Genomic DNA, 26731 nt, shown 5'->3' on the forward strand with positions numbered 1-26731 from the left:
GCATACCAAGTTGTGTTCAGATTGTGAAAATTCATAGAATTGTATACACAGCTTGGAATGTGTGTACTTTCTGTTAAAAAGTTAACAAAAGAAAGAAAATTCCAGGAAGCCCATGAAAAGTGAATTTCGGCCCAAGATAATAATCCTCAATGTCATTACTAGAATTTGTGGGCCACCAATGAATCACTCTGTAAACAGAGTATTCAATGAACTGGATTCAGAACAATTGCCCAGGAGCAGGATACCTGATATGTCAAAACAAGCTAATAGTTTACCTTTGAAATCTCCGATCTCTCTGCTTTTCTCTACCTTCAGTGATATCACCATAGTGTAAGCCAGATGAATCTCATCTGAGACGGTCTCCTAAACAGTTTCCCCAATAGCCTATTCTGCTTGTTCTCTACACATTAAGGAAAGTGATGTAAAGTCTAAACTAGATCCTTTTACTTCCTGCTTAAAAGGCCTCAGTAGAATCCCAGTAAATTGAAAATGTAATGACAACTCTAAGGTGCATGGTCCGGCCTCTGGCTATATCACCCAACTCATGTCATGCTGCTCTCCCCCTCCCTCTTCCTAGAGCCACACTGGCCTTCTTTCTGTTCTTCCAAAACGTCAAAATGTAGGACCTCACATCTTTGTGCTGCTCTCTTCTCTGCCCAGAACAATCATCACTTTTCAGATTCCTTGGTTGATTGATTTCCTTCTCACCCTTCAAGTCTGTTTAGATGGCTTCTTATAAAGTTCTCCTATAACAACCCTATCTAATATCAACCTCGTATTTATTCTCTATATCCACACTTTGTCTATTTCCGTCCTTGACGTGATTATTGTTTTATTTGCTTGTTTACCTGTTGTTGTTGTTGTTTTTCCTTTTCCTCATTAGACTGTAAATTCTGTGAAGGCAGAAATCATGTCTATTTGTGTCAGGATTGTAGCGCCAATGCCTAGCACAGTGCTTGGCAAACAAAAGGTCCTCCATAAACATGGAAATACTTGTCAAATGAATGAATCGACATTCCCAAGGGATCACAAGACGCCTGTTCAGTCATGAAGAACATTGCTCTGTGAGTTTTCCAAAGAATAGCAGTATAACCAGATGCCTTTCAAGCCTCCTTGCCCAGACAAACTGTTGGCATTCGTTCTCGGTTTCCAGTTGTCACAACTACCGCTGCCTTGCCACAAGAGACATGCACCCCTCCTCGACCAGCTGACGGACTTACCCCATCTCCGGATCCCACCCAACGCCCAGGCGCCCCCTCATTGGCCCGAGTGTCAAGGCCTTCGGGAGGGCGGGATGTCATTGCGAGCCCTACTGGCCCAAGTCGACGTCGCTCAACCGAGCGCTGCTAAAAGTCAGCCAAACCAAATTGTAGTTGCGGAGAGGCTCGTTCCCGTTGGAATCTATGATTGGTTGAGATCAAGGGCCGTGGCCGGCGAACCGCCTCTCCGAACGCGGATTGGCCAGAGCTTGCCGTCAGTCAGCGAGAACAGACTTCCCCCTCTCCATCTGGCTCCCTGCAGGAGAAAAATTCTCGAGATTTTCCAGCAGGAGGGCCAGTGGCTGTTCTAGCTGCTTGCTCCAGAAATCAGAAACATCGGGGAAGGCAATCTTATTCTCCTACTAGGAAAGCCCCTTCCCCGCCCTCCGTTAACCTAATTAGAAAATTTCCAGAGACATTGCCATCGCGAGGTAAGAGCCTAGAGAGTGCACTTCATTTATTTCTAACAGTTTATGATATTATTTATGGGCAGGGTCACATTCCACCGCTCCCGGTCCGTGGAATGGAGAGTAAACGAAGGGTTCGTCAGGGAGGGGAGGGGAAATGTAGATTTAAATCCCCCAGTCTGACAAGCAGTGTCTGGGTTCTCTGTGCACCACGTTCTTCCCTTTGGAGGTCATGAGTAGCATGTCCCGGCTGGGCCCACTCCGGCTTCACGGCGGGCAGCAGGCGTTTCCTGCTGAGAAACCCGCGCTCGGCCTTGAACTTGACTGCAAGCTGCAGGCGCCACCCAAGCGAGTGGAGTGGGACAAGGTTGGGAGGAAGGAGAGACCATGGACTGGATGGTGGAAAGGGCGGAGGCTGCGCGTTCGCGTTTCCCTGTAGCTAAGCTCCCAGTCACCCTGCTCGAACCCCGGATTCTAGGATGCTGCAGGGGTCAGCCCCGCATCGTCGCCGCACATGCTGCCGGGGTGAGGGTGACGTGGAGACATCCAGGATCTGTGCGGGGCGAGGGTGATAGGGAGGCGGAGACCGGGCGGCGGAAGGTGCTGGGGTGAGCGCAACCATCTGCAAAGCTGCGCGGGCTGGAGGGTGTGCTTCCTGAGGTGTATCACACTGGCTACTGGCGAGCCCAGGATTCTGAACTGTCCAAGGGTGAGCGTTTCAGGAGACCAGAATAGAGCAGGATGTAGACAACTGGTTGCTGTCGACCTGAGGATGTGGGTTTTGCTTTGCCAGGAGAGGCCTTGTGGCTGGTGGTGTCTTTTTTAGCAGCCGCTTTATTGTAGATTAGAGATTTCATAGGAGGCGACAAAGACCAGACTCCGGTGAAAATAGACGGGGAATTTGGAGTCTCTAAAGCTCCATCGGCTTTTCTGAGCTTCAGACTGAAAATGAGCAGCAAGGCCTCTTCAGCCCTTCGCACCCATCCTCCTCCAGTGCGGAGGAGGAATGAGATTGTCGTCGGTTTCAGAAGGAGTGACTAAAGTGACAAATTATAATGACCTTGAAAAAAGAGTAGTGGTGTCGTGGTATTAGAGGAGAAGAACAGATGCACCACTGGGTAATAAAACAGTTATAATTTTTGAGTAGTGAGTACTCATTTTTTTTCTTGCAACCTTAGTCACTTTCTATTGACGATTAACACAGGCACCTCCCTTGACTGGAATCTTAAAGAAGAGGAAGGACGAGAGGAGAGGTGCATTTAAGAATATAAAGGAAAATTCTTAAATGCAGTGTAAAGGTACAGGTTTGGAATGTGGTCTGTGAGTTGTATCCACATTAACTAAGATGTTCTAAAAGATATATGGAATTAGAACATTGAATACTTTTCACTACTCCCACGTTCTTTCCTCTATTCACACATCCAAACATGTTCACATCAAACCTAAGGGGAATCCTTTGGGGTTTTTTGTTGTTGTTGTTGTTTCCCTCATGTAGACTATTACAGTTTCTTTTCCTTTCCCCTACAGAGTACTGATAAAGAAGGTATTGGAGTCCACATTTCCTGAAATACTTTCTGGAAGTTTCCATACCATTTGAATGTATTGGGTGGCAGTGGTTGTCTTTAAAAAAGTAGACAAAAGATATATTGGCTTTGAGAATGCTAAAATTACCTTGTGTTTCATTTGTGGCAGTTACTGATGTAAAGATACATGAATGCTGCTTTATAATGGACAAATATGAATACTTTCTAAAATATTTTTGCTGGAGGGATAGATCTAAACACCTTTCTGTAAACTGAACCTTAGAAGACCTGAATAATTTTGGCATGTGCTTAAAGCTACAACCATAAATTGCCCTTTTGACCTGCTTTCAGCAGTCAACATTTTAAACTGTTTAAACTCCCAAATGCACCCTCCTGCCAGAGATAGTGAATGCCTCTCTTTTTCCAAAAATAAATTTGGACAGCTCTGAGGTGTTTAAACCATTGAGGGATAATGGGAGTGAGATGAAAATGTACAATTGGCATAGCAATTTTATAGCTGTATATGTGGCTTTTCTTCACCACCTTTTATCTTTAAATCAAGTATGTACTTCAAAAGTTTACTACAAACCAAATGCATTTTTTTTTTTCCTTCCTGATGCATTTCACCTGAGATTTCCTACTTTCAGGGTGTGGGTTTTCAGCAGTGTGCTCATGCAGAATCTCTGTCTACTCTCGTGGTCTCACAGCGAATTTCCAACTTAACCCTCTTTGCTGAGAATCCCTCCTGCTAGTGAGAATTGTTAAACCAAGTGCCAACATTTTTCACTGGGCAAAGAGTTCTATGTCAGGACTTAAAAAAAATTTTTTTTAATGTTTATTCAATGAGAGAGACAGAATGTGAGCAAGGGAGGGGCAGTGAGAGAAGAAGACATAGAATCTGAAGCAGGCTCCAGGCTCTGAGCTGTCAGCACAGAGCCCAACGTGGGGTTCAAACCCATGAACTGGGAGATCATGACCTGAGCCAAAGTCGGATGCTTAACTGATTGAGCAACCCAGTCGCCCCCGTATGTCAGGACTTTAAAGTATCAGATTAAGCCATTAAAGCATTAAAGAGGAAGATGGATAAGTCTCCGTCACAAAAGTCAATGTGAAAATGATGAAAACAGAAAACTTTTTGGCATTTCTTTATTGACAATATGTAGACTATATTGGGTTTCTGTGTGTGTGCATACTCACACTCTTAAAAAATTTATGTGATTAAAGTAAATCTGTGGGTCATGCATTTTTGATTGGGAAATATAAAGGAATTATGGCAAAGTTTGGTCTAGAAGGAAGATTATCCATTTTCTTTTTCCTTTTGGTATATGACTATCAATATAGTTCAGGTTGCTGATATGTATAACCTGTTCTGTCACTAGAATTCCAGTCAAGTTCTTTATTGTCTTGCTTAGCATAGTTTTTACATTTTATTTTGGCTAGTAGAATATGATGTGTGGGTAATGTGTTCTTGTGCTCTTTAACTTTTGCTCTGACATTTTTGTCTTTAGATGGCTTTCAAGCAGAATTACTTCTGCCCTTTGACTCTTTTGGATGACTTTTACTTTCAAAGCTTGAATATGAATGTTAAAATGGTTTATAAAAATATAAGCTAGTCCTGACTTCTGACTGAGAGATTGACATAAAGGATTCCTGAAAAACTTTTTTAGTTTGCAGAATGATAAATGCATGTGAATTTATAATTGTTGAGCTGACAAATAATAAAAATATCTCTTAGGTGTTTGTCAGTTCTCCATTCTTTTTGTTATGAAAAACACTGATGCCTTTTTTTTTTTCAGATTTTGGGTTTGTTTTTTTTTTTTTCACATCATAAATTATACTCTTTTGTCTGCTAGTCAAGGTGTAGTCATTTCCATGGGCATCTGGGGAACTGGGGGCAGCTAATGGCTGATTACTTTTTGAATTTCTGGAGGAAACTTTTCCTGATGTGCTGGTTTAATTCAAAGTCATTATTTAGCTTGGGAACACAGGTCTTCTTTGAATTGTTTCCCAAGGAATATAGAGATTAAATGATTTAGTTCTATTGCATTGGAAATATGCAATGTCACCTGCTTGCATAAGTGGTGCTGACCTAGTTTTGTAAACCAGCTATATATCTGGTTCACATGTCATCGCTGCTAATAGTATTCCTTATAAAATAAATGATTTCTTATGACTATTCTGCTTACTTTCTGAGATGATTGTGCAAAGAATAAATGAGGAAGGAGGCCAGGTTGATGATTAATTTTAGTCCATGCAGGCTTAAAGAAATTGCCCAACTTGCATTTTACTTCACTCTTAAGTGTTTCTAGTTGATATTTGTTTCCTGCTAAAATGCAGCTCTATTTTATTTTTTAAGTTTTGGAGGAGAGAGAGAGAAGAAAGACAAGAGCAACCTAGAAAAGCTGTAAAAAAATTTATTCAGTATTTGTTTCTAAATCTAGAACTCTTGTTTAAAGTAGGTGAACAACTACAAAATAGCCCAAGGCCGAATATGGCACACATGATTTCAGATTGAAGCCAAAAGAATAGTACTTTGCTTATACAAAAATAGACTCCTTATATTGTGCACCTGGAACTAATATAATGTTGTGTTGTCAGTTATACCTCAGTTTGAAAGAAAAAAGAATAGTACTTCACTAATTTCTGGTGCACTCTTCAAATTTGAATGGTTTCTAATACATTTTTATTAAAATTTTTATTTTAAAAGTTTATTTTTTAAAAGTTTTATTTTTTTCTATATGGTATAAAGCTGCTCTGTGACTTATCTCTATCAGTAATCAGTACTTAGTTCTCTAGAGTAGATTGTAATACAGCCTGAAATTTCTTCACAAGTCATTATCTTTATAAACACTTCTTTTTGGTAATATAATGTGTTGTTTCTCTTTGATACTTAATAACCAGAGATACTATGTCTATTCCACTCCTAATATTGTCATAAAAAAGTGAGTTTTGGTCTTTTGTACTAAAAGATATTAACTAAAAGGCCAAGAAGGAATGGTCTCCTAAGTCTTTCATGATACATTAATTCTTTGGGAGGCCATCTTTATTCTAAATTCTGTGGAGGCAGGGCTCATATATTGTTCACTGGGCCCTAGATATCAAGGGCGCTCTTTGGAAACTCATCCTTTCCTTCTACTGTTTTATTTAATGAAAGGAGTAATGGCTGTTCTGATACAGAGCTAGACTGATTTCCAAAAATGTATTTGAAAATGATTGTTTGAAATCTCTAATGCATTTACTTATGGGTTCACTCAAATTGGGCTTTGTGAGTGTGTTTTTGTTTGTGCTTTTGCTGAGATATAGTTTTTCAAGTTCACTTTTTATTGTGAAATAATTCAAACATACAACTGAGAATAATATAATACCTGTATACCCTGCACCAGCATTATAAATCTTTTCAAGTTGGTTTCTAATACGTAAAGGAACAGAACAAAGTACTGTGGAGTTGAATTCTTACTTAGGACCTTATTTGTATGGAAAACTGCCAGAAACACTGCCCTTCCTTCAGGAGTGTAGGAATTCCCCCTGACAACACCCAGGGGAGGCCTTTGGATTCAACTTTGGGACAGAGTCCAGAAATGGGGTGCAGAGTAATAGTTTCAAAGAAACATAGTCTAGGGTCAGGTGCTGTCTCCTGCTGCAGCAGTCAGCAGGCGGTACTTGGAAGGGCTGGGCTGCTGGGCTTGTAGAGAGGAAACCTGCAGCTGTAGTGTAAATGCATAAATCAGTTGCTTTTAAGTCACAAACGTGGTTCCCTTCAGTCCCAGCCATCACACACATCAGAAATGGCTTATGCTGGAGCCTCTGGGAGTGTTTGCATGAACCATTCTACATTAACCATAGTAATAAAGTATGTGAAATTTAGTAAGTTGACAAATCTTCAAAGAAAATGGAATTTAGATCCTAAATTATGTCTTTGCTAAAACTTGGGCATTCTGAGTACAGAGCTGTCATAACTATTCTATTAACCAGTTACTTTTCTTATTTCTTTCCCCCTTAAGAGACTTTGTTGTTGTTAACATTTGCCCCTACCTTTTCTTCAGAGCAATGGAGTTAATGAAGGAAGACTATTCACTCACACCCGTGTTCTATATTGTTGCTACTCAAAGTATGGGCCTGCTGGGTCAGCAGTTTACTGTCTTGAAATGCAGAATCTCAGGCTCCGCCCTGGACAGACTAAATCAGAATCTGCATTTTATTTACTTTTTTTTAAGTTTATATATTTGTGTGCAGCTGTGCACAAGTGGGAGAGGGGCAGAGAAAGAGAGAGGGAGAAAGAGAGAATCCCGAGCAGGCTCCATGCGGTCAGTACAGAGCCCTATGTGGGGCTCAGACACCCAAAAAGGTGAGATCACGGCCAGAGCCAAAGTCAAGAGTCGGACTGGTAACTGACTGAGCCACCCAGGCACCCCCAGAACCTGCATTTGAACAAGTTCCCCAGGTGACTGTAGGTTAAAGTTTGAGAAACAGGTTCTATATGATATATATATACATTGGCACATTTTAATAGAATTTAAACACTGTGAAAGGGGTAGGCAAATCAGTTCGTTTTTGATCTGCTATTCTTAGGAGCAGGCTGTTTGGTGCCATATTCTTTATGGCCTTACATGTTGGTAATATCCAATGATATATCAGTTATATATGAAGTTACTGTTGGAGTCTCTGTCTCTCTATTGCATCTCTCTCTCTCTCTCTCTGTGTCCTCAGTCGCATCATTTTTCTTGAAGACATTCCATTATTGTTCTACCGACCTTTCCCTCATTCCCGAGTCCTCTGGAGTTGAGTTATGTCAACAGCTGCCTTAATTACTTTGGTCAGAAGTGGCGGGAACCACGTGAGGAGGAGAGTGCTGCTGAGCTCCCGCCTTCTGCAGGACGACCGGCGGGTGACGCCCACGTGCCACAGCTCCACTTCAGAGCCTAGGTGTTCGCGGTTTGACCCAGATGGCAGTGGGCGTCCAGCCACCTGGGACAATTTTGGGATCTGGGATAACCGCATTGATGAGCCGATTCTGCTGCCGCCCAGCATTAAGTATGGAAAGCCGATTCCCAAAATCAGCTTGGAAAATGTAGGCTGCGCCTCGCATATTGGCAGGCGGAAAGAGAACGAAGACCGGTTTGACAGCGCTCAGCTGACCGATGAGGTCCTGTACTTTGCCGTGTACGATGGACACGGAGGACCTGCCGCCGCTGATTTCTGTCACACCCACATGGAGAAATGCATCATGTACGTACAATGACTCAATTCTTCACTTTGCAGTTTGCTTTGTACTTCATGTTTAAACTTTAAGCTTTTGGCTGAAACGTTCACTATTAACCTAGTTATTTGAGTGGTTCCATTGTGTTGTTTTAAGAACAAACAGTAGCTTAAGCATGCCACTTATTACTGATGGTTGATGGCTATTACCATTTCGGCAGTGTATGTTTCTTTTTTTAAAGTTTATTTATTTTTGAGAGAGAGAGAGGCCCGAAGAGAGGGGGACAGGGGATCGGAGGCAGCCTCCACACTGACAGCAGAGAGCCCAAAGGGGGGCTTGAACTCATGGACCGTGAGATCATGACCTGAGCTGAAGTCGGATGCTTAACTGACTGAGTCCCCCAGGTGCTCCTAGGCAATGTATGTTTTAACAACTCCTCTGGTGAGGCCATTGACCAGAATCAACAGCCCTTGATTTGTGATCATTTCAAGTGAGTTAGCATAAAGTACATGATCTCATGTGCCATGAGAAGCACTTAACTCCTACCAGTGCATGGCATATAGTACTTCAATAAATGGTAATTATTCTTGCAAATGGTATGAATAGCTTTGAATATTTGTTAAGAATAGCTTTAAATGATTGGCATTAGTATGAGGAAAATGCATTTAACGAGGCTGTTTTGGAGGTCTTTAAATAGTTTATTTATTGCAGTTATTATTAATGTATTTTAGGGGATCACACTACTGCTTGAATTAAAAGGGGGAGAACATGTGACTATTTCTTGTCTTCCTGTGTTTAGTTATTCATGCTGCTCATCAGTTGATTTATTCATATGTTGAACTCCGTGGCTTAATTTAATATGAAAGAACTCTTGACCTCTCAGGGTTGTGGATAGAGAGGATTAGATTAATCTTTTAAGGATTAAGACTTGGACTTATATTTTACCGTTCTTAAAGGCTTATGTCTGTGCTTAGTTATTTCCTAATTTGATTTGTTAATCTGTGGATTTTAAGAGTCCATCTGAAAGGTGAACCATGAAGGTCCCTTATTATGGAATAATAGCTAGCCAGCTAGCTAGAGGAAGAAGAGAAACCTATTAAAAAATGATTCTTTGGGACTCTTTTTTTTTCTCCCCACCAAGGGATTTGCTTCCTAAGGAGAAGAACTTGGAAACTGTGTTGACCTTGGCTTTTCTAGAAATAGATAAAGCCTTTGCAAGGCATGCCCACCTGTCTGCTGATGGTAAGTAAAACAATCGCATTCTGTAGGGGTTTGGGGAATGTCTAGTACCGAGGAAACAACTTAAGCCCTTGAGGGGTGGGAATTTTAATGTAAATTTATTTGTAAGGATGCTTATGTTGAAAGTGATTTTATATAAGGGATAAATTTAAATGCTGTTTTGAATCCAAGGTAATGTTAGCACCTCACTTTTAAATGAAGTATATTGGAGACATTTTCAAAAATTGAAGCTCTAAAATGGTTCTGATATTGAATTTAAATTTTAAAAAGATTTAAGATTTTTAAAATTTGCTCTTTTTATGGATAAAAGGTCCATACTATGAGAGGGTTTACTGTTTTTGTTTTTGTAGATGAATCTGATGAGCAAGTACTGAAATACACTATTGGGTAGTCTTGTTTAGCCAGGTAGAAGATAAGAAAAAATTACTAACTGGTCCTAAATAAGAAAAGACAATGGCTAATATGCACTACTTTCTTTAATTAGAAGAAAGATCTGTGTTCTCCCATTTTTTTATTTTAATGTTTATTCATTTTTTGAGAGAGAGAGAGAAACAGAACATGAGCAGGGAGGGGCAGAGAGAGAGGAGACACAGAATCTGAAGCAGGCTTCAGGTTCTGAGCTGTCAGCACAAAGCTGGACACAGGGCTCGAACTCACGAACTGCAAGACTATGACCTGAGCCAAAGTCAGATGCTTAGCCAACTGAGCCACCCAGGTGCCCCTCTCCCACTTCTGAAAAAGCCTGCTCTTGCAGCTTTGTGGTAAATAGTGATATTTTTGTTTTTATTTGTTAAACACAAGGGCATGTCAGCTCAATTTAAAAGTTTGTGTGCTATCCTTAAATTTGGAAAGTAAAATGTTTCTGATTTTGACTAAATTTATCAAAAGCATTCAGAAAAATGTAGCTAGTGTTTTCTAGTTAGCTGGCCCTAAAATCTTTTGCTCATAAAGATAATCTTGAAAACTTCTGCAGTGATCATGTAAATGTACACATACAGACCTCATAACTGATTTGAAAGCGAATCATGCAATATTAAGCAGTGTTTGGTTCATCTTTTTATTTAAAGGAAGTCAAAGCATCATAGAAATAACATTTCACAATTTTCAGTGAGAGAGCATAGGGATGGAAATTCTCCTCAAATTGCAGATAAGGCCAGTTGCAGAGTGAGGGCTGGGACTTTCCTGGCACCCACAGTGGCCTCTCTCATGGGCATGTTTATTGATAAAGTGTACAGAAGATGACTAGGATGGCTCTATTTGCCACCTTACGAGATTTTTCCTGCCCTTTTTTGAGAACCTTACCATCATCGTACTTCTCGGAAAAGCATTAGATTCCACTCTCTTTGTTCAGGGATTTATTTTCTCATTGATAGATTGACTTGGCCCATTTTCTCTTCTTCATGCCTTTGGACTTTTTCCCTTCCAGCTGGCTCCTTACTTTTGAAAAGAGAGGTTGAGAGAAGGTACATTTTAGGTAGAAGATTTAGCTCTTGTCCCTGACGGATAACAACGTGTGAGAGAACATTAAAACAGTTATAGTTTTATCTTTATAACTCTGAATATTGGTGTGCCTTTGTTTCATCCATTACCAGGTTGGCTGTATCTCACACCACAATGTTTGCTGGCTGTAGTGCAAGTGGGTATCCTGGCTGTTCTGTAAACAGGTAGCCTGTTGGGCAAGGTTTTCAGAGGCAGACAAGTTTATCCTGGGAATGTGGCCCACAGTCAAAACATTAACCCTTTATGGGTGCAGTCAGCCCTTCTATGAAGGATCTAATTGACAAAGATGCTTAAAACTGATAGATTCGGTGCAAAAGATGAGAGGAGCCCTCTCATTTATTAAATAATAAATATAATTAAAGAGCATTTTGAACTTAGGGAAAGAATTTGTTTAACTTGCCTACCTTAAAAGAAACTTTCTAAAGGTGCCTTACTCATAAACAGTTGTGCAAAGAAATTAATCATAAAAATATAATTAATTTTGAATAAGAAATTTAAACTGTATTTATTTAACTGAGTTCATCCATCCTATGCTTTGAGTTAATGATCTCAGACCTTTCATAAGATATTTTAAAATTTACTTTTGTTTAATGGCCATTTATTTGTTTGCCAGTATAATGGGGCACAACAGAATGATACCTAGTGTGCTGCTAAAAGAAAGGGGTCTACTGTGACATTGTTGTTCTTAAATCTCGTTTTATATGTATTCCTATAGATCACTTGGTGTGTGTGTGTGTGTTTAAATAAGTATTTTGAAAACAACTTTGAGATTTATTCGTAGTAAGTTGTCAAGGCTTTCAACCTTGCTAAAAATTGCCTTTTGATATTTGGGGCCCGTTTTATCAAATATGTTAAAACCACTGAAAGACAGAACGCTGTAAGTTGTTTAACTTTTCAATTTGTGTATTAAAAGAACATACCTCGTTTCAGATTTCGAAGTTATTCTTTAACTTTAAAACACTTTAGTTTTGGTTTTTAGTAAGAACTGAAGCGGTACCAGTATTATAAGAGTGGATAATATTCCTTTTAGCAAAGTTATATTAGGACCCAGGGCTAGTTAAATAAAATGGTGAAGTAAGTGCGGTTTGCCCCCTCCAATTGCTTTTACCTTTTCTATCAGCATCAGTCCCATTTCCTGTCCTTGAACCCTTCCAGTGAGCAGCTTAAAGGTAGGGACCATGGCTTACTCATTTTGAATCTCCAGTGCTCAACAAACATCCTGTACAGAATCTGGAAGGCACTCAATGATTATTTGGACTGAACTGATCTTCATGCCTGCCCTTTCTCACCAAAGTTATGTTTTAAAGTATTTTTTAATGTTTATTCTTTTTTTTTTTTTTTTTTTTTTTTGACAAAGACAGAGTGTGAGGGGAAGGGGCAGAGAGAGAGGGAGATACAGAATCACAAGCAGGCTCCAGTCTCTGACCTGTCAGCACAGAGCCCAATGCAGGTCTTGAAGTCACCAACCATGAGATCGTGACCTGAGCCCAAGTCAGATGCTTAAGCAACTGAGCCATTCAGGCACCCCACTCACCAAAGTTATTATAATTTATTCTTTGATTATCCTGGAGCCGATTTAACCAAATTATTAATATAACATATATGTTTTAATGAATTATCACTCCTGGGTGAATTTGAATTTTAAGTAGGGGGAGCCTGAAAAGAGACAGGTTAAAACCTAGGAATGAATCACTAATGGTGGAATTTGGGGGTATAAATGGGAGAAGTACCCCTCAATTGTACTATATTAGCGTTCTTGAGGGGAAGTAAAAGAAATAAAGTGAATGTAAAACATTTTCCTCTTTTCAAGACTTTGGTCCAAAGCTGTCACATCTGCATAAAGTGCTTCCAATTATCCCATTAGCATTTAAAATAGTTACTATTTCGGGGCGCCTGGGTGGCTCAGTGGGTTGGGCGGCTGACTATGGCTCAGGTCATGATCTCTCAGTCTGTGAGTTTGAGCCCCGCATCGGGCTCTGTGCTGACAGCTCAGAACCTGGAGCCTGCTTCTGATTCTGTGTCTCCCTCTCTCTCTGCCCCTTCCTTGCTTGGTCTCTGTCTCTATCTCAAAAATAATAAACGTTAAAAAAATTAAAAAAAAATAGTTACTATTTCAGTTTAAAGTGGGGTGGTTTGAGGAGAATAAAATCAGAGTGCCACCTATGAAGAAACTGCAAGAATCTTGACCTTACAAAATTGCTGGCTCTTTTTATTGATTTGTTGTTGACACATTTTGAAATCACCCTTATTTATGAAGCTAATTTCATCATCGTCTTTAAATGTTTTGTAATTCATGCCAGTTATATATATTATTACAATTAATGAAACCAGGCAGTAAATTCACATGATATCCCATTACTCTACTGTTTATGAACAAACTATCACTTAAAACAAATGGGATGGTAGAAAACTAAGATTTTATATTGTATGTCCTATAAACTCTTCCAAGGGTTTCTAGATTGCATAAGGTTTGAAAGCCGCAAAGCTCCCCAAGAGACAAATGAATCAGAAAGAGAAGTCTTGCTCTGATTTCAGAGTGTGAGATGTTGGTGATAGCATCATGAGTTCCACTGGAAACTTCCATGCTCTTCACATTATCTGATCTCTACAAAATAACCAGTGTTAGAAAGGCGGTTTTTTGACTACCCTTCTCACACTGAGGGCAGCCAAAAGGAAAAACAATAGAGACAATGTGGAAGAGATACTTACTGTGCTGTTACTGCTTCAGCTCTTTGATTTTGGTGTTCGTGAGTCATACATGTCCAGAACACCCATGTTTAATAAATATTGAAAGCGTATTGGTTTATACAGATAATTGTTTACACAGTAAACAGTAATTGCCAGGGGGGTTATACTTTGAAAAGTACAGCTTTTACTCTTATGTTGCCATTCAAAATCTTGATCATTTTTCTTTTGATATGTCGACCTGCAACACCGGGGAAAAGAGAGAGCTGCAGAAATACCCATTTTATGAATTACATAAACTTATAAACATGCATTAGCACTCAAGAGCCTCACTGGCCTATATTTAAACAATGAATTTTAATTAATCATTCTATTCCAAAACAATGCATCAAGCCTCATTAACAAATATGGTACTTCTTGTATCTTGGTATAGGAGGTGCTTTGATTCCTTCCTGATACAAATTTAAATCCCAGTTAATTTGGTGGTATACTGTAGTTCACATCCTCTCTAAATTGTCAGAATCAAATTATTCACTGCTATTCCCATGAATTTTCCTGTTAGTTATTGGGACCGTTCTGATATTAGCACAAAACAAATTGACAGGTTTTTTTTTTTGTTTTTTTTTGTTTTTTTTTTCAACTCAGTAAAGGTACTGATTTACTTTTCAGGACTGTTGAAGTGTGTGTGTGTGTGCATGCGTGTGTGTGTGTGTGTGTGTGTGTGTGTGAGAGAGAGAGAGAGAGAGAGAATGAGTATATAGATGTGTGATTGTGTTATACAACATATGTGTTTTGCATACATGTGTTTGTATATAGTTTTTCCTGCCTTGGGCAGCTGTAAAACTGAGAAGTTTTACTCTGATGAAAAAATAGACTCAACTACAAAATACCATCAATTTAGGTAAACTGAGTCTCGGAATCGCTGATTTGGCATCTCCTGGAATATTATATAATTTGCTAGTGAAATTTCTACCAAAATAAAAACCCTTGCCCTTATTTTGCAGCTCTTTCTCTGTCCTCCCCTGTGTTGCAGGTTTGTAATGTTTGAGCACAATTCCTGGGTGAATTTCCTATTTGCCTCTGTGCGTGTTATTTGTGGCAGAGAACTGTGCCCGGTCAGCAGCTCTAGACCTGGAGCCCGTGGACACTATATGCTGGGCTTCAGTGGAAAGAGAGATCTGCTTAATTTTGTCCCAGGTGAAGGAGTCCAGCGGTTCCTAGCCTGGACTACTGGAAGGTTCCCACATCCTCTCTGTCCCATTAGTTGAGATGACTTGCAGTAGGAAATGTCCAGTGAGTGTTAAGACCTTATTGACAGATGTCTTAGTTTCATAGTTCTGTTGTTAGGGCAAAAGTGAGACTTTTTACTTCCATGTTAAATGTTAAATGAAATAAATGCTTATTTAATATTTACTTCTTAGATGCTTAGCAAGCCAGAATCAACAGTCAGTTTTGAAAACTTTCCCATAAATCTGGGATTTTGGAACTGTAAAGATGGGATGGTAAAAACTCAAGCTCTTTTATTTGTGTGTGTGTGTGAGAGAGAGAGAGAGAGAGAGCAGTGGAGGGACGGAAAGAGAGGGGGACAGAGGATCTGAAGGTGGCTCCGTGTGGACAGCAGACAGCCCGATGTAGGGCTCGAACTCACGAGTTGTGAGATCGTGACCTGAGCATGCTCAATCAACTGAGCCACCCAGGTGCCCTTAAAATCAAGCTCTTTTAAATTCCTAGGGGGCAGAGCCATGAATTACAATAGAATCCTAAACAGCTAAACTTGGAAGTTTTTATTTATGAAATTTTAACTCTTTTGATGTAACTAATTAAAAACCACTTTTTAAAACAGCTGCTGCTGACCATTTAGACAAAGGAGAGGAATACTAAGTTCCCTGGACAGGTAGCATCTAAGTAAATGCCTGTGTTCTCTTCCTGGCTCTTCCCATCATTGGAAAAAAATCACAGTAGTGAAACTGTGAAGATTCCATCACATAATGTTTTCGGAAACTCAAAAGTTAACTTTTATAATGTAAACATCACTGATACTTATGCTAAGACATTTACGTTATACAGTGACAAATATGTAATATGTTTTAGCATTGCAGAGATATTACCTTGCACAACAGTTCCAAAATCAAAAGATAAATGGGAAGATAGTGCAACTATAAATGCTATTTCTCGAGAGAGTAGATTGAGCATGGATATAAAAGATTAAGTAGGGTTTATTAATGTTTTTTCCATTTTACTTCTCTGATTAAAGCAGGCATTTTAATATACCAATTGGAATAAATATATATGTATATCAGTATATATATCCTTCCAAAATGCATTACTGATGAAATTTTTTAAATTGTCTTTTTGAAAAAAAAAATTGGTAAGATTGAGCCTTATTCAGTCAAATCAGTAGCACTTCATTTTTCCTAAACCTACTTTTGTAGAAGACATCTTTGGATGATCACCTGAGTATTTTATGTAGATGCCTTAAAGAATTAACCATGTTATTGGAGATAATACCTGCTTTAAATAAGTTGTCTTTTTCAGTTTCTTCCAGTATGCTTTACTTTTTAGCCCTTAATTTCACTTTTCCCTTATTCTCACTTTTGGCAAGGCTCAATGCACCTTCAAAATTTGTAACAAATGATAAAGAAAGTAGGGCGGACACTGTTCGAATAAATCAAAGAAAGATGCAAAAATGCAGTTTGGACTGGATGAAGGAAACAGTGACGACCTCAGGCCAAGTAACATTTAATTTTGATTTTGGTCAGGGAAAATTAAATGTGAACTCCAAGGAAGCAAATGGGAAGCTAGAATGAACTTCATTCTCCACCCTCCCATACTTTCCTAATATAATGATGGCTGTAACTTTGTTTCATGTGTGGGAAGGACAAAGATAAGTAGAAAAGAATGTGAACCTTTAACTGTTTCAGGATTTTTTGGTGAACATTTATAATATTAGAACCATTGTAAAAGGAAAGAATATAAAATACAGCACTTTAAGAGCAGATGGTATGCCCTTGGCATTCTTGCTTAGCTTATTAACCGGTAATACTTTCACAGGATAGGAGTAAGAAATGGAAGAGAAAATCTTCTGAGTGCATAGATTATAGAAAAGTCAGCTTGCCTGAATGGGCTCATACCTAAAAGTCATCCTGCTGTATTAACCAGTCTCATTAAAATACTTTTAATCCTGACAGCTGACGTAGACACAGGCTGTCATAATTATTATATGTTCAAGTCAGTTTTACTTTATATAGAGGCCATTTGGAGACAGTGATGCACTTTTTACCAAATTAGGTTAGCAACTTTTTCTGTTTGCATGGAGCCTTGTTACTGAATTAAATACTTCTTTCTCTGCATGCTCTTACTTACATAGTTCATTTGCATTTTATTTGCATACCTCTAGTTAAGTTAGAATGATACATTTCAGTGTTAGTTTAACATGCCTGTGTTTTATTTTGTAATAAAAATTCCATATCCAATCATTTGACTGTCACTGACTTACCCTCTTTTTAATACTGTTTGCAGCAACCCTTCTGACCTCTGGGACTACTGCAACGGTAGCCCTGTTGAGAGATGGTATTGAGCTGGTTGTAGCCAGTGTTGGGGACAGCAGGGCTATTTTGTGTAGAAAAGGAAAATCCATGAAGCTGACCATTGACCATACTCCAGAAAGAAAAGATGAAAAAGAAAGGTACCATCTCCACTGATCATTCTGTGAAGATCATGTTTATATAGTTCAAGATAGAAATGTAACCTCGAATTTTAAACTGATTTCATCTTAAGTTTAACCATGCCTTCGTTCCTGGGGTATCATATCATAGCCTTTTTTTTTTCTTGGACCAGGATCAAGAAATGTGGTGGCTTTGTGGCTTGGAATAGTTTGGGACAGCCTCATGTGAATGGCAGACTTGCAATGACAAGGAGTCTTGGAGATTTGGATCTTAAAACCAGCGGTGTGATAGCAGAACCAGAAACAAAGAGGGTCAAGGTAACGAAGAACCTGCAAACATTTGATACGTACGCAAAGAATGGATGCAGGATTGTTCCCAGCTACAGGCTTTCTTAGAAAGAAAGAAAGCCACAGTCATGTGGCTGTTAATTGCAGCCACATGACTTTTTTTTTTAACTTACTCATTTATTTTGAGAGAGAGAGAGAGAGCAAGTGTGTGTGGGGAGGAGGGGCAGAGAGAGAGGGAGAGAGAAACCCAAGCAGGCTCAGTGCTGTCAGCTCAGAGCCCCAGCTAGGGCTCTATCTCACAAACCATGAGATCGTGACCTGAGCTGAAATCAAGAGTCAGACACTTAATCAACTGAGCCACCAGGTGCCCCCTGACCAACATGACTTTTGTTTTATTTTAATTTATTTATTTATTTTTAATTGTTTTAATGTTTATTTATTTATTTATTTATTTAATTTATTTATTTTTAACATTTATTTATTTTTGAGACAGAGAGAGAGCATGAACGGGGGAGGGTCAGAGAGAGGGAGACACAGAATCTGAAACAGGCTCCAGGCTCTGAGCTGTCAGCATAGAGCCCAACGCAGGGCTCGAACCCACGGACTGTGAGATCATGACCTGAACCGAAGTCAGACGCTTAACTGACTGAGCCACCCAGGTGCCCCAATGTTCATTTATTTTTGAGAGAGAGAGAGAGAGAGACAGAGCATGAGCAGGGGAGGGGCAGAGAGACAGAGACACAGAATCTGAAGCAGGATTGTCATGCTGTCAGCACAGAACCCAATGTGGGGCCCAATCTCACGAACCGCCAGATCATGACCTGAGCCGAAGTCGGAGGCTTAACCAACTGAGCCACCAGGCACCCCCCACCCCCCAACATGGCTTTTAAAAGGAGCAGTTTATGGAAGGATAGATGAACTTTTCAAATAAAATAAGATACTGGCCTACTGTACGATGAAGTGAGGTTTGGTTTTGCTTCACTCTGCACTGGAATTCACCTGGTAGAATGGCTCTACTGCCCTTCTTCCCCTACACGTGATCATCTAGTCACCACCCCTTGGAATGTGACCCTCACTTCCCTTTTCCACCAAATGAAATAATCGCCCCACCTCTGTTTCTCTGACATCTTTTGTATGCTACTAATCAGTGCCTCCATTACACTACACTTCCCCTAACACACACCCAGTTGTGAGCTGACACTCCCTCTCTGCATATGCTAGTACCTAGCACAGTATAGTGTAGGCTCCCAATAATGGCAGCGAATGATTGTTAATTGAATGATTCCTTGTCTTCTAGTTAGTTCACTTGTATTCATTTTGTCAAACAGATACTTACATAGGGTTTACTCTGTGCCAGGCTCTGTTCAGGATAGCTACCACCACCCCATTTTACAGAGAAAACAACTCTAGAGCATAGGTGAATTTACCTGTGTTTGCCCGGCCAAAAAGTAGAGGCAGGTTTCAAATCCAGGGAGCCTGGCTCCAGAGATAGTGCTCCCAACCATTACAATGTGCTGTCTCTCACGGTTTGGCTATCTAGCTTCTTCCTTTGTGGTGATACTAAGTAAACGTTAGGTTTGTCCCTGGTGGTTGATGCTAAATGTTGCTAATTTTGTCCAAATTATAGGCCTTCCATTTTCACTGTGAAGCTTTTTTAAAAAAATGTTTATTTTTTGGACAGAGAAAGAGCGCGTGAGTAAGGGAGGGACAGAGAGAGAGGGAGACAGAGAGTCCCAAGCAGACTCTGCGCTGTTGGCGCAGAGCGCGATGCGGGGCTTGAACGGCCCCCCAGGCCTGAGATCATGACCTGCACCCAAACCAAGAGTCGGATGCTTAACCAGCTGAGCCATCCAGGCGCCCCTTCGCTTGGATGTGAAGCTTTTAAACACAGATGACCACTCGGCAAACAAAAAAAAAATTTGTGGATTTTGAAGATTATTCAAAGACTGAGTCTATGCATTTGGTTCTGATTGCAGCTCCATCACGCTGATGACAGCTTCCTGGTCCTCACTACAGATGGAATTAACTTCATGGTGAACAGTCAAGAGATTTGTGACTTTGTCAATCAGTGCCATGATCCCAACGAAGCAGCCCATGCAGTGATTGAACAGGTGACACAGCAAAGCTTCTGCTAGAAAGTCCAGTTGTGGGTGGTGGGGGAGAGGAGGAGAGAACAACCCAGATGCAGGTCTTGGTGCAGCCTGGAGGGGCTGCCACAGGCTTGAGATTTCTTTGAAATTTCGTGTTTTAGCCTGAGTATTACAATGAATGTTACACTTGACTCCATAATATTTCCAATTTAAATTTTTTTTTACAATTCTCCCAAATAGTTAAGTAAAACTAGTATGCCAAGGAATGTGCTATGTTTATTTTTTGGATTTGTACACATCTGGAAAAGATAGTAATAGCAGCAGTAAATTATAATAATAGTTAATAGTAATATCAGTATGTGTCAGACACTCTTCTGTTCATACATATTTAACTCATGCAATCTTCACAGTAACCTTCTGAGGCTAGAGCTAGTATTATCCCTTATCACAGATGAGGAAAACTGAGGCACAGAAGCTGAGAAGTTAAGTAACTTATTCAAGATCACAAAACCATCAAGTTGTGGAACTGGGCTTCAAACCCAGCCAGTTAAGCTTCTGAATTCAACCACTGGATCAAGCTAAACTGTTCCAAATAAATATCCGGTATAAGAACACTATAGCATAGGCAACTTCTGGTGTTTAAAAATGGGTGTGTGAAAAAAAAAAATTTAAAAAGGTATATGGATAGGTTATGTGTTAGTGTGTCAGAGCTAAAACTGGGAATATCCAGTAATACCCAATGAAGAAAATGCAAAATTTCCATGTGCTGTTTAATATTCTGTCTGGATCAATATCTCTTTTAAGTTATAGCCATTGCTTAATCATTAGAGATATGCTTTAATTTAACAGCTATTTTTTACATTTCCCAATTCTTACATTTGCAACCAGGAAGGCATATTTAGCCCAAACTTTTATGTGCTAATATTTGTAATTAAGACATGAAACCTTACTTAAAAATACCTTACTTTTATTTGCATGAAAATAGACGGGTGAGCATGAATTATTCTCTTGGTTACTATGTGTGTTCATGAGATTAAAGAAATGGGCCCAATTCCATGGATGATCACTTCTCTCCTAATTTCACCTACCTGTTTTGAGATACATGTGTTCTCATTCACATAGGTAGTGATATTTTAATGACTCCGTGGTATTCCACTATATTTGTGTGCCATAATTCATTTACTAGTTGCCCTAATCAGCAAATTTAGTTTATGTTCACTTTCCCATCTTATGGGGGGGGGGGGAAGCACCGTATAAACCTTACTGTATCTCTGTGCATATCTGCCTCCTTCATGTATTATTTTCTCAGGTGAAGTTCTTAAAATTGCTAGGCAAAAAGAATACAATGTATTCTAAAGCTTTTTTTTTTTAAGTTTATTTATTTATTTTGAGAGGGAGAGGGGCAGAGAAAGATGGAGATGGGGAGAGAAAGAACCCCAAGCAGACTCCACAGCAGTGCAGAGCCTGACTTGGGGCTCAAACCCATAAACCGTGAGATCATGACCTGAGTCGAAATCAAGAATCGAATGCTTAACCGACCAAGCCACCCTGGCGCTCCATCTAAAACTTTTACTAAGTTTGCCAAATTGCCCTCCAGAAATGATACTCCAATTTACACTTTTCTCTATCATGTTTATAAAGTTTGTTTCTCCAAATTCTTGTCATAGTTTGTTGCCAATTTGATAGGTAAAAAAAAAAAAAAAAATTAATGTTTTTGGTTTGCATCTTTTTTCTTTGTTAGTGAAACTAACCATTTGCACAGGTTTGTTAGCCATTGTATTTCTTGTCTGTGGATAGCTGTTTTCCATTCTTTTATAGACATGTTTGTCTTTTTCATGGTTATTCTAAAAACCTCCTATATGTTAAGTATATATATTTTTTGTCTTTCAATTTGTTTGTAAAACTTTTTTATATTTTGATGCTTTTTATATCAGATATTTTTAATCAACCCTTTCCTTCACAGTTTTGGCCTCAGGCTATGAATTCTTTTAAAATACATTTGCTGTTGAATATAATCCCAAGCACTTCTTACCATGCTGACTATGTCATTTCCTGTTTGAGTTAGTCCCTAAAATTGATTTATAATTCTCCTACTGTAGGAAAATTTAGTTTATGCCACTTTTCCATTTTGTAGGGAGCATAATAAACTTTATTGTCATTATATCTTATACACATCCATTTCCTTAGGGTATTAATTTTTAGGCTAAACTCCTAGAAGCAGAATTGCCAGGTAAAAGCTAACACTGAATTCTTACCTTGTATTAGTCCCTGTGCTAAATGTTTTATATTTTTCTTCAAGAGCTGTATATCTTGTACCTTAGTCCTTTTGGTATTTCTGTTGCTAAAATTGCTACAGTGGGATATAGTTAATATGGTTGTTTGGGGGGGGGGGGATCATCTGTTATTCTATGTGCAATCTAATAAACTGTGTGGACCTTGATACATGTTGAATGAATCATAAACCATTGTGAAGTATCTGGGTTAGTAACCGCATTTTTAAAAAATTTAACAGAGAGAGAGAAACAGCAGGGGAGGGGTAGAGAGATCTGAAGCAGGCTTTGCACTGACAGCATGGAGCCTGATGCAGGGCTTGAACTCACGAACTGTGAGAGCATGACCTGAGCCAAAGTCAGATGCGTAACCAACTGAGCCACCAGGCGCCCCAGTAACTGTATTTTGAATGAGTTTATAGCCTTCTAGAGGAACAATTATTTTTCTTTGTACAGACTCTGATTTCCTGTGTTTTTCTCTTCCTTCCTGCCAAACCTTGCAGGCAATACAGTTTGGTACTGAAGATAACAGTACTGCAGTAGTAGTGCCTTTTGGTGCCTGGGGGAAATACAAGAGCTCTAAAATCAACTTCTCATTCAGCAGAAGCTTTGCCTCCAGTGGACGATGGGCGTGACTGCTTGCTGGGACTTCGAATTTCTGTGAAACAGTTTTTCACTGAGTATGTCAAGAAACTTACTAGATCAAACAAGTCAGCTGTGCCTGGATGCCTCTGTGACTCACTAGATCAGTACACAAGTCAGTGTAAACTAAGTAACCATTTACCTAGTAGTTTTTCATTAATAACTCATATTTATGTTCAACTGTATGTACTCAGTATAAATATATGTGTAATTCAACTGTGGTGAATCTTTAAGTTGAGTGAGCAAATGAAAAGTGGTTCTGACTCACTTGCTGAATGTTAAATTTCTAATTTTTAAAACTCTTAGGCAGCTACGAGTTTCGTCTCATCATTTCTGTTCTTTCTTCATTTGAACAGATTCTTGCCTTCAAGTTCTTCAAAACTAGTAGATATTTTGATGGCTCTGCAATGTGTTAGCTGCAAGTGTTTATTTTCAATAGTTCTACCAAGGAGTAAGTGTGAAAACAGAGTTCTGTGTGACTATATTTTGTATTCTGGACCACTTACTGGTAAATTTCACAATGCAAAAGACATTGATTCAGATAATATGGCGCTGCTAAATTGTATGCATATATTTACAACAGTACAGTTATGAATGTCAGCTGTGTCACTTGGTCTTCCCCCTTCCCCCCCTAACCCCCTTCATTGCCTCTTTTTCTGTAGCTAAGAATGTTATATAGATACATAGACTACTTTATATCAGAAGAGTATGCACAGGCCGAATCTTTTGGTCAAAGCCATACAAACTTAAAATACTGATGGTATCCAGTATTTTGTATGAAGTTTCCATTTGTTATCTTTAACTCTGTGTTTTGTGTTTTATATGTAGTATGTTTATATCACCTTTTGTATAGAATAAGCAAGTTGGATAATTTGTCAGTAAAAATAATACCACATTGTCTGATAATATGAGAGAGATAGCGTGAGGTTTATGTCTCCTTTTTGCTTCTTTCTAAGATTCAAAGCAAAGAATAAATCTAAAACGTTAAAGCATTCTATATTTCAGCTTGCTAATGTAATTTAGGAATGTAAAACTCTACTTTATATCTGCATGTAAGTTTGCTGTTAAAATGTGAATCTCTACATGCGTGTTTGAAATTATATCTGCAGTTTATTTTGCAGACAATGTAAGTTTGTTATATGTGTGGGGGTATGTACATATGTAAATTTTGGAGTAATAGAGAATTAAAGGGAACAATCCTGCATAGCTCCTTCACCAGTGAGATTTAAATTATTAATATGTTTATTGCAAGGGCTCTTGACAGACAGAGGACGGCTTTATAGTGGAGAACAAATGGTTATTGGCAGATGAAGAAATAGATTGAAAATGGCAGAGATATTTTATGGCAGGTAAATTATGCAGAAAACACAGAAGCAGACTAGCATGTTGAAGCTACATTGCTCTAGGTAATGTGCAAATAAAATAATAGGATGTGAGAAAAATGCTGAGTGTTAAGAATGGCGTGGAGTTTTGTTGTAGAAACCAACAACAAAAAAAGAAACCAAGAAGGTCAAGTTGATATAGTCTATTCCTTCCACTTTGGGTTTTCATGGTTGAGTTTTTTTTCTGTCTTTATGTTTTATTTAAAGGTTTGTTAGAAGGAAGAGGGCCCAATATAAATATTCACATCTTCTCACCTTTTTGGGAATGGAAGAAAATAAATCTTGAGTTTTCCTGCATATATTAATCAGGAATTTTCTTTTGATAAAAAAGGTGACAAAGAAATATTTGAATTTTTTTTTATTTTCAAGGAAGCTTAGTGAAAAATAAAGAACATTACAGGAAAAAAAACAGTCTTCTGTTCATTGTCTGGGAAGTGAGGAACCAAAAGTAGGCTAAGAAAGCTGGAAAACTTTCTTGTTCTTGCTGAGTTAGGTCCCGGAACCTAAATGTAGAAGCGTCATTTAGGAGTATGGAGAATTTATGAAGTAACAAGCAGACGAAAACTCTAAAGCACAAAATGACATTCTGAAAATGTAGGTTTCATTTCTGATTTGAATTCTTCACATTACTATTCCTCTCTTTTACTTTAAAAACTGAGAGTGGGAGTGATGTCGTCAAGCTCAGAAGTCACTGATTCACTGAGGTGGATTGCCAGGTTTACAAAGACAAATTTGTAGGGCTGTGTCGGCCTTGGTCTGGGGTGGGCTTTGCTCTGCTTTACCCAAAAAGCAGAAATCAGTCAACTTTTCTTAAGCATAAAAACATATTGGTGTTTGTTTTTCAAGCCACAATGTTAAAGTATCATTTGTAGATTATTATAATCCACAAAAGATAATAAGCTTACATGTTTTCAGCTTCTAGGCCTATTACAAGGAATTATGCAAACAGTAGTGAAAAAAAAGAACTGTTCTAAATATAGTCTTTTAGTTATAACTGTGAATTTGCTATGTGGTTATTAACATGTGGGTATAGGTATAATGCAGATTATATTAATGTAATTAAATTTAAATCCATTGTAATTTATGTTTGCCTTTCATTTATGTGTAGCACATAAATCATCTTTATAAAACGTGTTGCCAAACTATTTGCCAACATTTATTTGGCAAAATATGCTTAAAATCATTGTGATTTTTCACAAGTATAAGTTCTTAAGTACCTTGTATATTCACAAGTAAATGCAGTCCTGCTCTCTATCAACTGTTCATTTGTTGTAGATTTTTGTGTTTCTGAAGTGCTTTAAAGTCTTATGAATTTTTTTCTGAAAAAAAATTAGTTTTGAAGGGATCAGTTTAGAATCTCTATACTCTACGATGTGAACTTTTCTCAAGTTCCAAAATAAAAAAAAAAATGACACTTGCATTGAAGAATTATTAGCACATAATCTAAATAGAAATTATGCTTTCAAAGTGGAATTTGATTCTTTTTTGTCTAAGAATCCTGGCAGAGAATGATTAGGCCTATGTGAACTCCTCAATATCAGAAAGGACATTTAGTTTCCTTTCTAAGAAAGGACAAGGATTTATTTCATGGTAATATGATAGTAAGAAAATGAGCCAAGGCAGGGTGAGGGGAAGGAATGGTTAAAGTTTAGCATCAAACAGTTAAATACAAACATGGGTTTGAATTTAGCATTTCAGTTGTTCACATACCCTTGTCTGTGGAAAGCGACATAAAATTTTGGTTGGATTACATTTTATTGTATTCATGAGATTCACTTATCTGGATGACCTCAGCAGAAATAAAATGTCATGTCTTTAGAAGCCAAATGTGATGACCTGCCTGTTGCTTTTGGCATCTGGAATGAGGCTGACTGACTCTGGCAGCTCCCACTGGTTGTTAGATGGTTGAAATGGTCCAGTGATGGTCAACTGAGTGTTCCGGGCTGTGAAACCGTGGAATTCTACCATGGTTCTACCACTGGATGCCAGTACAAAATTTAGCAGCTTAATGTGTTCTGAATTAATTTAATTTCTGCTGAAGTGCTCTTGCGTACATTGTTTTATAATTTAACCAAAGTGCTGCTTGGGTGTACTTTGTGCTTTTCCCAGTGAGTTGATATGATTGCTGCTTTGACCATTCTTTTAAATGTATGTATTAGAGTAATTGTGAGCAGACTTAAATCATATATCTCAGTGTTCAAAACACCATTTTAATAAAGTATATCCATTAAGCCCTTTTTAAAATCCAAGTGTGTTTATTTGGAATCCAGATGTTCCAGTATTTATTATGTGCTCCTGTGACACTGATATACAAGAGTCAATGAATGGTTGGAAATTTAGTAGACAAAATGAGGATGTTTGCAAAATTAACTTGAAGAATCTTTGAAAAAAGTGTATATATACATTTATCTGTTCAAATCTTTTTTATTTGATCTGAAACAAAATATGGCTTTTTTAGTTCCTTCTTCCAAAATATTTGTTGGTACATCAGAGGAAAATGGTCATGATCATTTTTTAATATTTTGCATGTAGTATATTTCACTGTAGCATTTCTTTGTATTTAAAAAATAGAAATAGGTGTTTGG

General features: G+C 38.6%; 1 protein-coding gene across 1 annotated transcript; it reads left to right on the forward strand.

Moving 5' to 3' along the window:
• Positions 1 to 1491: 1491 nt before the first annotated feature.
• PPM1K (protein phosphatase, Mg2+/Mn2+ dependent 1K) lies at positions 1492 to 26390 on the forward strand. Its single transcript, XM_006930974.5, has 7 exons — positions 1492 to 1690; positions 7897 to 8415; positions 9528 to 9628; positions 17330 to 17495; positions 17648 to 17792; positions 19739 to 19873; positions 22626 to 26390. Exons 2-7 carry the CDS (start codon positions 7976 to 7978, stop codon positions 22755 to 22757), a joined length of 1119 nt encoding a protein of 372 aa, XP_006931036.1. The 5' UTR covers positions 1492 to 1690; positions 7897 to 7975; the 3' UTR covers positions 22758 to 26390.
• Positions 26391 to 26731: the final 341 nt, after the last annotated feature.

This window comes from Felis catus, chromosome B1 (assembly GCF_018350175.1).
Source record: "Felis catus isolate Fca126 chromosome B1, F.catus_Fca126_mat1.0, whole genome shotgun sequence".
Taxonomy (NCBI): Eukaryota; Metazoa; Chordata; class Mammalia; order Carnivora; family Felidae; genus Felis; species Felis catus.

Excerpts from the sequence above, each read along its gene's own strand:
- PPM1K (XM_006930974.5), top strand. The coding sequence starts at position 7,976 with ATGTCAACAGCTGCCTTAATTACTTTGGTCAGAAGTGGCGGGAACCAC. Across the intron at positions 8,416-9,527 it reads CACATGGAGAAATGCATCAT|GGATTTGCTTCCTAAGGAGA; the intron begins GTACGTACAATG and ends CTCCCCACCAAG. Across the intron at positions 19,874-22,625 it reads CCCATGCAGTGATTGAACAG|GCAATACAGTTTGGTACTGA; the intron begins GTGACACAGCAA and ends CAAACCTTGCAG.